The sequence below is a fragment of the Rhinatrema bivittatum genome, chromosome 17 (assembly GCF_901001135.1).
Source record: "Rhinatrema bivittatum chromosome 17, aRhiBiv1.1, whole genome shotgun sequence".
Lineage (NCBI taxonomy): Eukaryota > Metazoa > Chordata > Amphibia > Gymnophiona > Rhinatrematidae > Rhinatrema > Rhinatrema bivittatum.
In genome coordinates this window covers 23,210,249-23,228,664 of record NC_042631.1, presented here as the reverse complement: position 1 = coordinate 23,228,664, position 18,416 = coordinate 23,210,249, and the positions used below count along the sequence as shown (strand labels likewise).

The window sequence follows — 18,416 nt, the reverse complement described above, 5'->3', positions numbered from 1 at the left end:
AGATCTCAGATTTATTCAGTTTTTAAAGCAATTTCTGGATATTCCTGGATAACTTTATTTGCATAGACACGCCTTGAAATTATTTGACCACTTTATCCTTTATTTTTCCAAATATATTCTTTTAAGGTTGGAGCATCTATGACCTTGGGGTCCCAGTGTAACTGTACCTTTGTATCCCCATGTCCGCCTCTAATCAAGCCTTATTTCCCTTTTCCAGAAACTTCTAATTTTGACAGTTGGCCACCATTGATTGCTAAAATCACACAGTGGGCCTGATTCACTGGAGCTTTTCTTCCATTCTGTGTCTATGGGAATAAAAGTGTAATGAATCCGGCCCCGGTGTGTTTGAACAGTTAGAGCAGAGCTAATGTTTTTCAGTTGTACTGAAAGGAAACACTTGAACTTCTTTCATAAGCAATTCTAGTAGCTGTGCCTCAGATACATAATGCTTCGGTGAGTGGCGGCACAGATAATGAAGCCATAGGCAGAACAGTATAATAAGATGAGTAAGGGCGAATATTAGATTTAATGAAACTGTACTGACGTAAGCCAAGAAAACCAGACGCAGGATGTGACTAATTGATCATGCCCAACTGCTCTGACTTCTTGTGCTATTGATTTTCTTCTCTTTAGTGCTACTTAGCACCTGCAGCTGACCCCCATGACTGGTCTTGTAGACAACCTGAAAGTTAGATGGTTTGTTTAGAATTCATTGTAAAGATAGTTCCATATTGAAAGGAATAAAAGATTTTACATGCCTATATTATACAGTTTAAAAAGAGCATTATTGGTTGTAATAATTCTGTTTGTTCCTTCATTTTCATTAGGCTGAGGAAATTTGATATTGAGTTTATTGCTTTTCCATCCCATAGTTATATCTATATATAGATATAGGGTGGATAATTTTATAACAGCCTACATAGGACTCAAATCTGCGGGTACTTTGCACTCCCAGACATTAGCTCGAATTTTCAAAACAAACCTATGCACATAAGTCCGCTTTGAAAATGTGCAGGTATCCCCGCTATGCAGTTGCAACTTTTGTGCCTGGAGATTTATGTGCATACTTTCAAAAACCACAAATACGCACATGAAAAGGTGAATTTTAAAAGCCCGGTGTGCGCATAAATTAGGGGGATGAGTGAAGAAGTCGGGCTTACGCACGCTTGCCGTATTTTAAAAGCACCCATATAGGCGTGTAAATGCCGCGATATGCACATCTCAAAAATTTCCAAAAAGGAGCATTGGCGTGGGGGTGGTTGTTTTGGGGCCTGGCCAAGAGATGAGCTTGTGTATACTTATGTGCCCCGGCGCACGCCGAGGTTGCCTGCCTCGTAACTTTACTTCTACTATGATATTTAAGTCATAAAATAAAAGGATCGAGCCATTTCTGAGGGATTTAAAGGGTCTAGGGTATCTGGGAGGAAGTAGGATATCAAATCAGTGGGGGGGGGGGGGGGGGGGGGGGGGGTGGAGGACCTAGCTGTTAACTAGATGAACTGGCAAACTGGGAATGGCAAGGGCAAGGGCCCTTTTAAAATCTCCCAGCCTACACAACAGAAGTGGGATTAGCATGCCCATGCACGTGCCCACTTAAAATTTGGTGCACATGTACACACGGTATAACGTGTCCATATACGCACTGAAGTTATAAAATAGCTGCATCCCTGGGCATGGACCAGTGCACATGCTCAAATGTATGCTCGCATGCCGATTTGAAAGTTACCATCCCTGACGGTAATTTTCAAACTGGTGCCCGCAAGTTATAAAATAGCCTGGCCGCATGCACATGCGCACACAATTTTAAGTGGGCGTGCGCCCATGCACTCAAATCCTGATTCTAATGCACAAGTCGGGGTATTTCATAACAGATGCACATCCAGTCCATTACCAGTTCGTCCACCAGTTTGCCCAGTTAAGATTAGGCCCTCCAAATCCCCCTGGTTTGATGACCTGCATTACCCCAGTTACCCATTCCCCTTAAACCAGGCGGAAATGACTAATTTATTTTTTAAGTTACACTTCCTTCATAGTAGAAGTAAAGTCACATGGCAATGGATCCAGGCATGTGTCCAGGTGCGTAAATATTTATTCGCTCATCTCTTGGTCACGCCTCAAAAATGCCCACACCATGCCCCTTTTTTTTAAATTAAAGTAGATGTGCATGCTGCGGGCGATACGCACGCATCTGGGCAGCATTTAAAATTTGGTGGGCGCCCACGAACTTGACTTGTGTGCACATCTCCTGATTTTGGCATGCGCCGGGTTTTTAAAATTCACCTTTAATCCTTTCCCGCCCCCAATTCCATCCCCCTGAATGTCTCTTCCCACCGTGGCTTAAACATGCAGAATAGCGGGCTTTGCATATATTTTTACTTGCCGAACCCGTGGGTTGATTTCCAAAGTGCAATTTAAGCTCTTATGCGCTTTAAGCACTTTGAAAATCAAGCCTATAATGTAATATGATTACACGATAGGAAAAGGTTGTGTCAGTGAAGGTATTATTTTAGACTAATTGCGGTAAACACTGTTCTGAGATCATTACTATAATTGGCTATTATAAACTGGATTAAAAATAATCCATTCATCTAGCTGTAGAGACCATGTGATAGGTGGATATATAATAGCAGTGCAACATGTAGAATATGAAAGAAGCAGCTGCCCAGGGCATAAAGCCCCTTGTGAGTGGAAACACGATTGTAATGCAAGCGTATGAAAAGCCTGGAAAAGTGCTGCTCGGCTCCTGTCATCTGCTTTAGTAGAGGAGAAGTGAGAGGGGGAAAACGATTGGGGATCAGAGTGGGGAGGGAGGAGGACTCAGTCTGGGGGTGCAAATACACTTGCCTGCTGTAGGTGTTAACATGCCTAGTTATGTCAATATTCAAAGGCATTTATCTGGATAACTTTTGAGTTAAATTATGCTGGGAGCTGAACACTTGTTCCCAGCTTCCAACTGTGGTAAGGGGTTTGGAGATTTATGGGTGGACAGGGAGGTTCGGGGTGGGTTTATTGGGTCGGGGAGAGGAAAAGGTTGGGCTTCAGATATAGTGAGTTATGTTTAATATTCAGTTTATAGATTTCTGGGTAAAGGAAGAAGGCTTTTAGAGCCTATAGACTTCCAAATTTTGTACCATATTTTGGGGCGCTTAGAAGAGGGGGCTTGTCTGGCAGGGGTCTCATTTCATTAGGGTGGGGGATCGGGCCTGCAGACTTTCTAGGTTTTCTTTTTTTAAATTATTAATATTGCCACATAACTGCCTATATTCTTTTGAATATAGCTGGTGAAGATTAAAGTTATATAGGAACTTGTTCCCTGATAACTTTAAAATCTATCCAGGTAGTATACTCAGCCAAGTAAGTTCTCTTTTGCATGTTTTTTTTTTGTTTTTTTTTTAATATTGATCTCGTTGCTTCTTGACCAAAAAATGAAAAAAAAAATTAAATCAAAGTGGTGCAACAATGAAATAGCATCTGAAATAGGAAACAATCAGAGCCTGTGTGCAGGAATATCCTTGACTAACAGAAGTCCCAGCTTTCCCTATCCTGCTCGGACAAGAGGCAACCCATAACTGACATCACCTTTACAGTTTTATACCCCTTTAAAGAATAATCTGTTTCTGACTAATTAGAATGAATAAACATAACCACGGCTTTTAATTCAAAAACTTTTCACATGGTTTAGCCATTTCCACATATATATATATACAACTATAAAATTGTCATTCTTTAAAAATATAAAATGCATTTGAAACTTTTCCTCTGTTTTCTATAATGGCATGATTGTGGCTATTAATAGATATTATGTTCTTCTTCCTAGTCAAGTCAGAAATAAGTTGTCTAACAAAAGAATCATTTCTGCGGTCCCAGCAGCTCTGCTCTGTTTACTCGAGAGAACTGGGATTTGTTTCTTGGAGTGCAGATGTGCAGTGGAATAGTAAATGTCAAAGTTCTCTTGCACATTGGTAGAATCTTAAATCCCACTTCGACTCGCCATGGTTCATAGCATTAAGCCTTGTTGTCGATGGAAAAAGCATCGCAGCTGAGGTTGCAGAGCCAAACAATTTCTTTATGTTTGTAAGGAACTGCAGAAGGATATTGCAGACCTGAATAGCTAGGCATTTAAATGGCAGATGAAATTTAATGTGGAGAAGCGCAAAGTGATGCACAGAGGGGAAAAATAATTCCAACTACAAGTGCACGATGCTGGGTTCTGTATTAGGAGAAAAGGAACTTTTGAGTCATTGTGGACATTGTTGAATCCACAGCTCGGGTGTGATGGTGCCAAAAAAGCAAATAGAATGTTAGGCCTGATTTATAAAGGATAGAGAATAAAATGGAGAATATCATAATACATCTGTATTGATCCAGAGTGTGACTGTCCCTTGAGTACTGTGTGAAGTTCTGGACACCCAATCTCAAAGGTACTGCAGATCTAGGAAAGTATAGAGAAGAGAAACAAAAATGGTAAAGGGGATGGAATGGCTCTCTTATAAAGACAGCCTAAACCAGTTGGGACTCTTTAGCTTGGAGAAGAGAAGAGTGAGAGGGATATGAGTGGCATGCAACAGGTTAGCAGGGAACAGCTTTCAAATAGTACTAGAACTAGGGGAGATAACAAGCAGATAGCAGCACATGAACAAACTGGAGAAGGTATTTTTTTTCACTTTGCACACAAACTATGGACATTTTTGGCAGTGATATGGTCAAGGCATTAGCATAGCTGGATCTAAAAGGGGTTTCAACAATATTGTGGAGAAAAATTCCATAAACAATTAATTATTAGCTAGATGGATTCAGGGAAACCCTTTGCTTATCCATGAAATGCGCAACAGGGAATTGGATCTACCCTTTGGAACCTGTCGGTATTTCCTAATGACTGGATTGACCACTATCAGAAACAGGATGCTGGGCTCAGTGGACCTTTAATCTTACCTAACATGGCACATCTTATGTTCTTATGACTGATATAGAGTAATGGGCTGAGAACCAGGGAAGCCAGGTTCCACTGACATGCCTTCTGACCTTGGTCGAGTCACTTATCTTCTATTGTCTTAGGTACCCACTTACTGGCTAATTTTAAAAAGAATTCACGTATCAGCAATATGCTGCAATTTTATATAGTCATTTAAAATACCCCTGCCATGCATGATTTTAAGAGGTGGCCCGAGTAAATGTTCCGCACATATTGCCTCCAGGGCTTTAGCAGCTTTTATGCACGTATGCTCATAAGGGGAAAACCAGTTTTTTCATGTCCTTACCGAAGAGGAGGGGGGAGAGAGAGCACTATAGGAGAAACAATACGACACTATAGCTACCACTGTAAGAGGTGCACTTTCAATTCAGGGTGGGTTTGGGGGGGGCAGGGGTACGGGAGTGCGATGTTACATTGGTGCACTACAGACCTTTGCAACCTGGCCATGGGGGGAGGAATGAAGGACCTGAACAGGTAAATGTAAATCGGTTATTTACTCTCTCAGAAATAGGACTAGGGGCACTCATGACGTTAACAAGTAGCTCATTTAAAACAAATTGGAGAAAATTCTTTTTCACTCAACACATAAGCTCTGGAACTCATTGCCAGAGGATGTGGTTAAGGTAGTTGGTGTAACTGGGTTTAAAAAAGGTTTGGATAAGGTTTTTATGATTCAAACCCACTCTGAGCTGAAAGGGCCCCTCTTACAGTGGTAGATTTATATAGTGCCATACTGTCTCTCTTACAGTGCTGTCTCTTGCTCTCTCTCCCTCTCACAAGTATATATGGTAGTTCAGCAGGTTTTTCATCCTGTAAGCCACCCACTTGAACCTGAACCCTCATGCTGTTGCTTCTCATCAGGACTAGCAGTAAAGTTACGCGGATAACTCTTGGCCCTGCCCAGGAATGCACATGCCCTTCCCCTTTGTCCTTGACATATGTACTTCGCGGCTTCTTAAAATTCGTGTTGCTTGCGCATGGCCCATATAAGCACATATGGGGCTGTTTTTGCACAAGCAATGCTTTTAAAATCTACCTATCTGAGGCAGGGGGTTATACCTGAATGCTTATCTTTGCACAGTGCTGTGTATATCCAGTAGCACTATAAAAATAAGTAAATGATAAATACATAAATCTGCGGGCAAGGCTTCCTGTTTCCTGTGGTGGCTGAAGAGTAGGTTCTGTGGCAAAGATGAGAACATTTTGCAGCAGCATTGTTTAAATCTGGCAGTAATGTTGTAGCATATTATCATGTGGTTGGATATTAATAACCACAAAAAAGCAGTATTTTATGTAAAAATATTTCACGTTTTAAATGCTTCTCTAAAGAATACATTTTGTTCTTAAACCTGTGGGTCTGAATATTCTTTTGTTCTTTTTCATCATTTCATGTATTTTTTGTTCTTCCCTCTTTCTGTTTTCCTTTACTGTTCATTTCTTTTCCGTTTTTTCTTGCTTTCTTCTCTCCCTAACTTCCAGCTAACTCTGTTTCACCCTGGAACATCCCCAGTCCACCTCCAAGTTATCTTGCTAATTTCTTTCTGGCTAACTAGTTAAGCTGGATAACTTGGAGCTGTTCAGGACATGGGCATTTTAAAAGGCTGTGGTTTGTCTCGCTAAGACCCGAACTTAGCCAAAGAAACCATTTGAATATTGACCCCGTAGTATCTTGTGGCTCAGAACAGCACAACACTCAGTGAACAATGAGCCAGCCTGCTGGTGTGACTCTGTGTTCCCCTCTGTCTCTGTCCTCCTCTGCTCCCTATTATTCTCTCCATTTCTTTTCTTTGTCCCTCTTTGTGCCCCTCGGTCCTTCTGCTTTCTGCTCTTTTTGTCTTTTTTTTTTTTTTTTTTTACCCACTCTGGGGTCCCCCTCCCCCCCCAGTCTTTCTTCCACTCGCCCCTATGAGTCTCTGACCTTCTGCTTTCCACCCTGCACCTCTTTGCCTGACTTCTGTTAAATGAAAAGTTGCTGATCCATATTTTGCTCATTACTGATACTCTAGCCCCTAATTAGTCTTTTAGACTTAACATCTTTTAGACTTAACATCTTTTAGACTTAACATCTTTTAGACTTAACATCTTTTAGACTTAACATCTTTTGGACTTAGTCTTTTGGACTTAACGTCTTTTGGACTTAACGTCTTTTGGACTTAACGTCTTTTGGACTTAACGTCTTTTGGACTTAACATCTTTTGGACTTAACGTCTTTTAGACTTAACGTCTTTTAGACTTAACATCTTTTGGACTTAGTCTTTTAGACTTAACATCTTTTAGACAACATCTTTTGTCTCCTCTCAAATTTTCTGAACAAACAAAAACGGAGTATTATAGTAGGTATTCATCTTGAGCAGACATGCAAGGGATTAAAGAGTTTGGAGGTATTTGGATATGTTTGAGACTGGAGTGTATAATCTGATGTTTTCCGTTCTTTATTGTTCAGCATATAAAGGTAAATTTTAAAAGCCTGGTGTGCACCTAAACCAAGAGCTATGCGCATAAGTCGGGCCGGTGCATGGTGAGCGGATTTTAAAAGCCGCCTGCATACATGTGTACTTGCTGCTACCCGCACAAATGAAAAGTTCCAAAAAAAAAAGGGGGCAGGGCGTGGTCTGGGCAGGGCATGGGCATTCCTGGACTCCACAGTGAAATCTGCGCGTGTGCTGGGGTCCCCTGCCATGTAACTTTACTTTTGCTTCGGATGACGGGCAAGTAATACATTAAAGATAAATTGATTGTTGGAGTTTTCAGGGTCAGGGCTAACAGGGGAAAAGGGAGGCTATTAAACTAGGGGCGTTTGGCAGTCCTATTCCTTACCTGGGCGAACTGGGAACGAACTGGTAATGGCGTCAGCTCGTGTGTCTTTTAAAATCCCCCTCACTTGCGTGGTAGAAGTGGCATTTGTGCGCATAGGCGCATGTCCACTTAAAATTGCGCACACGTGTGTGCGGCTAGGCTCTTTTATAACATGCATGCATGTACGTACGTATGTTATAAAATGGCCACATCCCTGGGCACGGGCCGAGGAACATGTGCACCCATGAGCCTGTTTAAAAGTTACCGTCATGTTGTTTTTACGTGCAGAATCTTGCCTCTTGTTTTCTGCCTGAAGCCGCATACCAGCACTTGTAATTAAAACCTCTTCGCTACAAAGGTCCTTTTCCTCTTCTAGAATGCATTGATACAGTCTGCTCCATCTGTCGCTCAGATTTCCTCCAGGCAGATTGGCAGCAGTATTCCCTGGTGGGATTGAATGCTCACTGACTTTTAGGGCCGGAGGAAAAATTCCTTTCAGTTTTGCTACTCTTTGACTGGCAGGAGTGACTACAGTGGCGGTAGCCTACTTTCCTCCTTCCCGCAGCTTGAGCATATTGCTTTCAAAGATGTGTTGAGCGTTGCTGGCCTCATCAGAGAGGAGACTTTAATGTGATTCTCTTGAAACACAGGGCCTAGCCTCTTGTATAATATTTTAGAAAGCAAATTTTGTTCCCAAAATTAAGAAGAGTTAAAAAGATATACAAAGTTTCAATTCAAGAGTCAATCTGATCTCTCAAAAAAATTTTCTATTTCTCCAATATTAATCCATCCTTGCATCTTATTTAGCCAATTCATTTATTCTTACCCCAAGTCCATAGAACTCCACTCAATGAGACATTTATAGATTGCCTTTCTCTAAGAGTAGTGGATTGCCATTGAAATGATTGGTTACTTTCTGAATCTAAATAAATGGGAAATGTCAAGATGTACATTAGGGACATGCATTATTTGCTAAGGGAAAGGCCAGCCAGTGCTCCTACCATGTGACAGGGGCCGGCCAATGGCACGGATACCCTGTCACATGGTAAGGGCAAAGGTGCATCGGCGCCATTTTATTTTTAGAACAGCTGATGCCTGGGAACAGGAAATCTCTTCCCGAGGCCCCCCTGGATCTCTCCCCGAGGCCCCCCTGGACCACCAGGTAATTTTAAAAGGTTTTTGGGGGGTCGATTTAAAGGGTTGGGTGGGTTGTTTTTTTTTTTAGCGGCACGGGCCTCACTTAAAAAAAAAGGGTCGGGAGGGTGGGAGGTCGATTTTAAAGGGTCGGGTGGGTTTTTTTTTTTTATCGGGCCATCGGCGCCATTTTAATTAGTGGCAGCCAAAATGGCGCCGATGGCCCGAGAGCGGGAGATCGCGCCGGGACCCCCCCCCCCACTGGACCACCAGGTAACTTAACATTTTGGGGGGGTTCGGGAGGGTGGGGGAGGGTAAGGAATTGGTTTTAAAGGGTCGGGGTGGGTTTAGGGGTTTTGGTGTGCCGGTTTTCCCGCCCTCCCCCAAATAATTCCCATGCCCTATTTAACGATACAATACAAATACCCCTGACGATAAATCAGGGGCATTTGTATTGTATCGTGCACTCTAATGATTTTGGACGATTTTAAAATTATCTGACGATAATTTTAATCGTTCAAAAACGATTCACATCCCTAATTTAATGTGTACTTTTACGCATAAGTAGAAGAAGGGTTCCTGGGAGCAGAGTTAGGGCAGGGAAACCATTCACGCATGTACTTTCTAAAACTGAAAGAATGCACATAAGTGTATGCTTGAACATTTACATGTGCTGCTATGCAAGTATAAATGTTTGTGTGCATGCTGTGCAAGGGTTAATGGGAACCTGCTTATTTTCAAGTCCACTTTGAAAATTATTGCTTAAGTCTATGTGTATTTTGTACATGCAGACTTCAGTCCTAAGGGCTATGTCTTAAAATGGGGCTCATAATGTTATATTCTTCAATGAATCACTAATGTCCATGGTCAACTAGATCAGAATCCAAAATGAGTCACAGCTGAGGGCTATCCAGCGTACTTTTAATTTGGTATGCTGGTCACCAATTCTTCTCTTTACAGATTTTAATTGGACTAATACCTGTTCATCCTGCAGCACATTCTTCCTGCTATAAACCTACCAATATATACTTTTTACCTTTAAAAGGTTACCAAAAAGAGTATTAAAAATGGCTGCAGGAAACTGCTCTTAATAGTTGTAGTAACTTCCTTAGCAGTAGAATGAGGAACTTAAGTGAAGGTCATGCTGTTCTTTTCTAATGTCTTTCCTGACCTCTTTATTACAGTGTGTTCCTCTAGCTGCTGTTCTGTCTTACTTGATCTGTCTAAGATAAGATATTTATCTGAAAATAATTATTCCACCACTGTCCAGTTCTTAATAATATTTTTATTCTCTCCTTTTTATACTGCCTCCCCATCTGTCAAAAATATGAGATGTGTGGTTCTGCATCTAATTTGGTTTATTATAAAAAAATGTAAGCAGGCCACAAGTTATTTAACTGTGTTGGAATTTGATTTAAAAATTGTGATTCATTTTCTTGTTTTTGAGAAAGTACGTGACCTTGAATAACCTTGTGATTTCTAGGACCACAGTTAAATATTTTGCTTAAAATATGATACTTGTATCATCATAATGTTTCATAATAGTATGTAGAAGTATTGGGAGGAATGCTGTCACTAAATGTACAATACCTTCCTGCAACACTTAATGGTCCCCGGAGGAAAATTACTTACCAGGTCTGGTCATGCTGAGCTACTCAGACTCACAAGGTCAGATCTCAGAATCATCATAGTCAAGATATGCATCCACCACTATCAGAAACATGCTACCAAGCTAGAGAGACCTGTGGCCTGATCCTGCCTGCTAATTATGTTCTTGCATTATTGAAAGAATCAACAAATCATCATTCATTGCTGGTTACTCTTATATTCCCAGGAGATTTATTAAGATAAAAATTAAAGTATTTCTCCCAATTGTTGGGTCTCTTCAAAATGTAAGTACATAAAAAATCAATGTAAAAATATTTTGGAGAAACTATAGTCAAAAGATCATGAAAACATAAGAACAAGGTAGCTTTTTATAAGCTAAAATTAAGACCGATGAAACATCTACTACCAGTAGTTATTTTGTGCCCTACCTTCAGTCATTAGTCCTGAGCCAAATTGATCATTAACAGGTCGATACTGTAAGACCGCGGGAGAGCGGACGAACGCCCGCTCTCCCGGCGCACGCACCAGCCCTTCACCGGTGCGGGCGATTCAGTATGCAAATGAGGTGACGCGGTGAAAACGGGGAAAAGGAGGCGCTAGGGACACTAGCGCGTCCCTAGCGCCTCCTTTTGGCCTGGAGCGGCGGCTGTCAGCGGGTTTGACAGCTGACGCTCAATTTTGCCGGCGTCGGTTCTCGAGCCCGCTGACAGCCACGGGCTCGGAAACCGGACGCCGGCAAAATTGAGCGTCCGGTTTTCGGCCCGACAGCCGCGGGCCGAATTCAAATTTTTTTATTTTTTTATTTTTTTACTTTTTTTTACTTTTGGGGACCTCCGACTTAATATCGCTATGATATTATGTCGGAGGGTGCACAGAAAAGCAGTTTTTACTGCTTTTCTGTGCACTTTCCTGGCGCTGGAAGAAATTAGCGCCGACCCAAAGGTCGGCGCTAATTTCTTAGAGTAAAATGTGCGGCTTGGCTGCACATTTTACTTACTGGATCCCGCGCGCATACCTAATAGGGCCATCAACATGCATTTGCATGTTGAGGGCGCTATTAGGTGCCGAGGGTGGGCCGCGTGTTTTCCTCCCCTTACTGAATAAGGGGTAAGGTAAAACACGCGTCCAGAGCAGGCTGACAGTGCGCTCCGACGGAGCACACTTTACTGTATCGACCTGTATATTAGTCTGTGGGTAGGTCTGTCTAGTAATTTGATTCGCAGTCTGCAACTTGTACAACACACTGCAGCAAGGAGTCTGAGTGGGGTTAGCTTATGTGACCACATTACCCCTGTGCTGCATGAGCTGCATTTGTTACCTATAAAATGGAGGGCACAATTTAAATTGTCGACCACAGGATTGTACATGCAGAGTTATCTTGTTCACTAGATAAAAAAAACAAACAGTAGTGTACTCCAAACTACCCATTTCGCTTTACAGGTGCGCATTTGTTATCTTCAGCTCCTTCTCTTTGGAATGGCCTTGCTTTGGAATTTCAAGAACAAGCTGATTTAAAGTTTTTGTATGATAGACGTTAAGACTCATTATTTTAAAGAAGCTTTTACTAATTGTTAAATTCTATGTTTTATAGTATTGTTCTTTTACATATTTATGTTTTATAGTATTGTTCTTTTATGTATGTATAAAAATGTAATCAGCCCTGGTCACTATTTTGATGGAAGTGGCAGAATAAAAGAATTGTGAAATAAATAAGATTTGCCTTACTGGATCAGACCAAAGCTCCATCAGGCCAAATATCCTGTTTCCAACAGTGGCCAATCCAGGTCACAAGTACCTGGCAGGATACCAGAGGGTAGATAGATTCCATGCTCCTTATCTCTGTGACAGAGTAAACCGACAACTCCCTCATTCTACCTTAAGGAGCCCAGTTCAAGGTTTTAACCCAGTCCTTCTTAAGAACCCAGGCCTAGAAAGTCTTGGGGAGACCCCAGGTAGCTTGTAGGACCTCACAATACACCCAGATGGTGGCCGGTTACCTTGCCTGATGTAAGGTGAGCTGCTATCTTCATTCATGTATCTTTGAAGCACTGTAAATAAATATCTGCACCATAGCTAAGTTGGTCCAGTCTTATTATATTCCTGAACTATTTCTGTGGCTGTAGCAGGCCCGAATACACTACAATCCCACAGATAAGCAGTGGATTTCTGCAACCCCACTTTAATAATGGTTTATGGACTTTTTCTCCAGGAGCTTGTCCAAATCTTTTTAAAACGCAGCTACACTAATAGCTTTCACATCCTCTAGCAATGAATGTCAGAGCTTAAATATGAAATTAAGCAAAAAACTATTTTTCTATTAGTTTTAAATGTACAACCTAGTAACTTTATTGTATGCCCCCTAGTCTTTTTGAAATAGTAAACAACCAATTCACATTTACTCATTCCACTCCACTCATTATTTTATAGATCTCTATCATATCTTCCCTCAGCTGTCTTCTCCAAGCTGAAGATTTCTAACCTCTTTAGCCTTTCCTCATAGGGGAATTGTTCCATCCCCATTAACATTTTGGTTGCCCTTCTCTGTACTTTTTTCTAATTATGTGATATCTTTTTTTGTGATGTGGTGACCAGAACCACACACAATACTCAAGATGAGGTCGTACCATGGAGTGATACAGAGGCATTAGGATATTCCCTGTTTTATTCTCCATTCCTTTCCTAATAATTTCTAGCATTTTATTTGCTTTCTTGGCTGCTGCTGCTGCACACTGAGAAGATTTCAACATATCAACGATGACACCTAGATTCTTTTCCTGAATGGTGCATTGTGTAGCTCTAATTTGGGTTATTCTTCCTTAAGTGCATCACTTTGCTCTTTTCACATTAAATTTCATTTGCCATTTGCATGCCCAGTCTCCCAGTTTTGCAAGGTCATCTTGCAATTTGTCACAATCCTCTTATGATTTAACAACTTTGAAAAATGTGTGTCATCAGCAAATTAGATCACCTTGCTTTTTCCCATTTCCAATTTGTTCATAAATATGTTGAAAAGCAGTAGTGCCAGAATAGATATATGGGACAGTCCACTATTCTCCTTTCTCCATTGAGAACATTTACCATTTAGCCCTACTCTCTGTTTTCTATCTTTTAACCTGTTCCCAGTCCATAGTGGGACACTGCCCCTTGCTTATGACTTTTTAATTTCTCTCATGAGTGACTTTGTCAAATGCTTTCTGGAAATCCAGATATAATTTACATCAACTAGCTTACCTTTATCCATATGTTTGTTTATGTCCTCAAAAATGTTTGCAGATTGGTGAGGTAAGACTTCCCTTAGGCATAGTTTAATTACGTTGTCCCATTAAACTATGCCTATTTATATGTTCAGTAATTTTGTTATTTATGATAATTTCTACCATTTTGCCTGACACAGACATCAGACGCTCACTGTATGTAGTTTCCTGGATCGTACCTGGATCCCTTTTATAAAATTGGCATTACATTGGCAACACTCTAGTCTTAAGGTCCCATAGACTATTTCAGTGATAGTTAACAAATTACTAATAGCAGATCCGCAATTTCATTTTTCAGTTCTTTCACCATCTTGGGATGTATACCCTCTGGTCCACGTGATTTGCCTTAGTACATCTACAAGGTACACTGAGAATTATCACAGTTCCTCTGAATCATCACCTTTGAATATCATTTCTGGCATGGATAACTCTCCAAAACAAAATTTGTTCCTCCTGCTCTCAGATTCAAATACTCATACATTCAGTAGATGCTATAGTAATGACCATCATAATAGACATCATCGATTTATGCAATTGCACTTTGTACTCAGTCTTATTTATAATCATAGGTCATATTGGAAACACAGTTCATATTCCTTTATCCATAAACTTATATAATTCTTCTCCACATTTATCACTTATCTTTTACCAAAATAAAGCCACAAAAAGGACATCTTAAATTCTTCAAAGTCTTTCAAATCTTCAAGAGACGCCATGAAATAAAACAAGACGCCATAATGAAAAACCTGCTGTCAATCATAAGAACATAAGAAATTGCCATGCTGGGTCAGACCAAGGGTCCATCAAGCCCAGCATCCTGTTTCCAACAGAGGCCAAAACCAGGCCACAAGAACCTGGCAATTGTCCAAAATCAGTCCAGTGCAGCTCTGCGTTTCAAACTATGATAGTTCTTCTTCAAGGGATAACCATAGTATATATGTTTGGTCAATGTTTTTAAAAAAAATACCGGCATTCAGCAGAAAGAACAGACTTAAACTTGGCTATTCAAAAATGCCTTCTACTCAACAGAAACACCCAGTTCCCATGACTCAGATAACCAAAATAAATCTTGAACAGAAACCCCCACTCGCAAACCCCTATAATCTAGCTTTGTTTTCATGTTGTATGTATACCATTTTAATACTTCCGTTTATTATGAATGCTTGTCCACCTTGTAACAATCATTATAATTATGAATGTTTTACCTGTAAACCGTTAAGAACTGGTAATTCTCACATGGAATGACAGTATATAAAATATTCAAATAAATACATTTATTCTACAATTTTTTCCCTTTTAGGCATGTGGGTGTGCGCATGCTTGTGTTTGTGGACACAAATACACTTTTTCTTTGTAAATAGTTCATGAATTGAATGCCTTGGTAGGTAGTATATCAACCATTCTGGACCTGACATCTTTGCTCTTTCCTGGTCTTATCAATTTGCCTTTCACCAGTTTTGGCAGGAACACATCCAAGGAAGATCCCATAATTCTTTTTCTGTGCATGTCCAGTTATTTGGCCTTTGCTAGTGTGGGAATGACTTGTTGTTCTTGTTGAATTTTGCAATATTCATGTTCTACTTGCAGGCAGGAATACAACAGAACTGTGTTCTTCAGTAGTAGTTAATTCTAAGCTGCATTTGATTTCCAAAATGAAGTTATGTTCAAGGTTATTGACTTGATGTGTTCATATTCCTGCAGTATTAATGACAGTTCTTTGTGGTTTGTCAGGAATCGATGGGCCAGCTGCTTTCCAAGATGAAGTCCAGGAAGTAGGGAGTCAAGTTCAGATTCTTACTGTTGGGCAGTCAGGCCAAGATGAGGATGATGGAGACTCATTGCCTAATACCCAACAACAAAACAAACAGGACCTCCGAGTAACCATGTTGAAAAAAGGTAAGGACTGGGGAACTTTTCATGAACCAAGGGTTAATTTTCAAACACAGTTCTGTATGAAACACTGCTTTACTCACAGAAATGGTTATTTATAACATTGCCCGCCCAATATGCGGATAAACTTGTGCATGTATGCCATGTTGCACATAAGTTTACTCCAGTTGGCAGAGGCATTTCTAGAGCTGAGGCTGAATGGATTTTTCACTTATGTGCATACTTTTTCAGTTTAAAAAAGAATTAATGTAAGTTTACATGATAACTTTAGAAGCTCTAGATAAAAGCTGTAAGGCAGGTACTTTTGGTGGGATAATTTTCACAGGGAAAGCATGTGCATAACTTTCCTTTGAAAATTAGTGTAAGTTAGAAACATATTTGCTACATAAAATTACCTGCTATGTTACAAAAATACCCTCCTTATTAAGGGTGTGAACAGGCATTTAAAAATGTCATTTTGTTATGGGATTTTTTTTCATTTTTCATTTCCTTTGTTATATCTTGTCATTTATTTAAAATTTAAAAAAAGAAACAAATGAAATAAAGACAAAAAAAAAAAAAGTGTTTGCCCTCCTAAAATAAAACCAAAAAAAAAACCTGGATCTTCATCTTGATTGTTTTTGCCCTTCACTCCCCTGGCCCCACCAAATCTCTTACCACATTGATGTTCTTCATGAGATAGGAGCAATCTTCAATTATTTCTGCCCTACCAGTGATACAATTAAAAAATCATGCTGGCACACTGAAGTCGTTGCCATATTTAATTTCTTCTGTACAAGACAGTGCAAGCCCAGGCCTGCTCCATGAAGAACTTCAACATGGTAAAAGAGTTTGGGGTGAAATCGGGAGGAAGACCCGAGAGCGGATTTTTTTTTGTTGACATACGTTTTTAAAATGAAAGGAATAAAAATGAAACGTTGTTCCTTTTTCTTTTTTGTTTTGTTTTAAAATCAAATTGAAACAAAACGGGAAATTTTATTAAAATTCCATTTCATTTCAAATGAATGCATATCCCTGTTACCTATGATTAAAGCATGAATCTGTTAAGAAAAATTGCAGTTTTTCTACTGGAGGATGGAAGGTAACAGTTCTGTGGAAAGTGTGTCTCTCTGCAAAGCCCCAGATTTCAAGAAACACTATTTTGGAAATTCCACAGGAGACTCACTCACCCAGAGAGTTGGAAGGCACAGGTTGAACTTTTAAGCCCTCTGTAAGGCATGAGTTTTAGATAGCTCAGGCTAATGCTTAAAATGCAAAAACAAAGAATCTTGTCTTTCTGTTAGAGTGTCTTAGTAAGTGGTATAGGTCACATAGCACTGCTGTAGTTTGAGTTTCAAATATATGTACATGTGTTTGTGAGTGGATGCTGAGTGTGGGTGAACCTCATTTGACCCATCTCAAATTTAGGTTTTGATCTTCACATTTTATCATGAACTAATGGCGACATGTAATAATGGGTTGTCACACAAAGATGAGATTTGTGCAATGTTCTCTCAACTTAGCTTGATGGACTCTTTACCTGGGTAACATCAAGCTAGGTTGAGAGAACACTACACAAATCTCATCTTTGGGTGAGTTTCCTCACTCTGAAGGTCATCAAATCTTCACAAGAGTGCAATGTTCTGTTCGTACGTCTCACTCTGCATGTCAAATTGGCCCCTAACCCCTATACTACTACTTAAACCTCACCTCGTTACTAGGTGGGCCTCCTATAGAGATATAAATACCTAACTACTAGAAGGGCCTTATAGCTAGTCTCTCTTTTTCTCTCTTCTGATATTCACTTTGGGGTAGCTAGATAGGGGTTGGGGGAGGAAAAGGGAAAGAAGGTTAGACAGGGGGGTAGGGAAGTTCCCTCCTAGTCTGCTCCTTAATTGGTTTTGAAAATTGACCCCCATGGCTCCAGATGGTATGAGGAGTGGGGAAAAAACAGTTTGAAGGAAGTCCATATGCTTGTGTATATAGTCTAAATGCAGTTATAAAAATAAGGAGAATGCTATGAATAGTAAAGATGAGAAATCGTTGGCATTGAAACACAAATGTTTATTCAATGGGCTATTTGGTTAGATCATATTGTTTCCCTAATCTTATTGATCCTGACCCACAATACAATGTTCCTTAAGAAAAATTATATTGATTTAACTTTGTCCTCTATATGACTCTCAAAACATACTCTTCACTAGAGTAGTAGTTATAATTTCTTTGTTTAAATTGCTTACTGCACATTTTGAGATCTTTGCTCTTTAACAAGTAGTGATTTTGCAGTAATGAAAATTCAATTCTAGCAGATGCCTTATACAGCTTTTATCTGCCAAGATGAGTGAACAGAGGTGGTGATAGAGCCTGCCTCCCCAAAACATCCACCCACACCCACCTACACATATATTTCAGTTGAGAGAACTGCGCAGGAAATGCTTTTCATTGTAAAGGAGAGCCACGTACTATATTTGCATGTACAAATTTTCTCACGTGAATATTTTGGCCTTTTACTTTCAGCATTGTTGACACTAACTTTTCAGCCATGGATGAAACTGAACATCTTCTGGTTAGAGCAAATATCAGAGGAAATGCAAAAGTTAAGCATTCACATATAGGAGATTAATTTATATGACTTTAGCAAATCACATTGGATAGCGTGGGTAAGCTTGCCATGGTACATGGGAACAGTGTAAATGGCAACTGAGCATTAGAAATGATTGCATGGGAGTAGCAAAATTAGTTGAATAAAAAGAGGTTTGAAATAATCTATATAGTTTAAGGTT

General features: G+C 40.1%; 1 protein-coding gene across 3 annotated transcripts in view; it reads left to right on the top strand.

Moving 5' to 3' along the window:
* Window positions 1-18,416, top strand: part of TUB (TUB bipartite transcription factor) — a 110,052-nt gene that overhangs the window by 61,678 nt on the left and 29,958 nt on the right. For all 3 annotated transcript variants that reach the window (XM_029582596.1, XM_029582595.1, XM_029582594.1), the window contains one exon: window positions 15,496-15,660. In XM_029582596.1, the coding sequence (XP_029438456.1) occupies window positions 15,496-15,660 (165 nt within the window). The remainder of the gene's footprint in view (window positions 1-15,495; window positions 15,661-18,416) is intronic.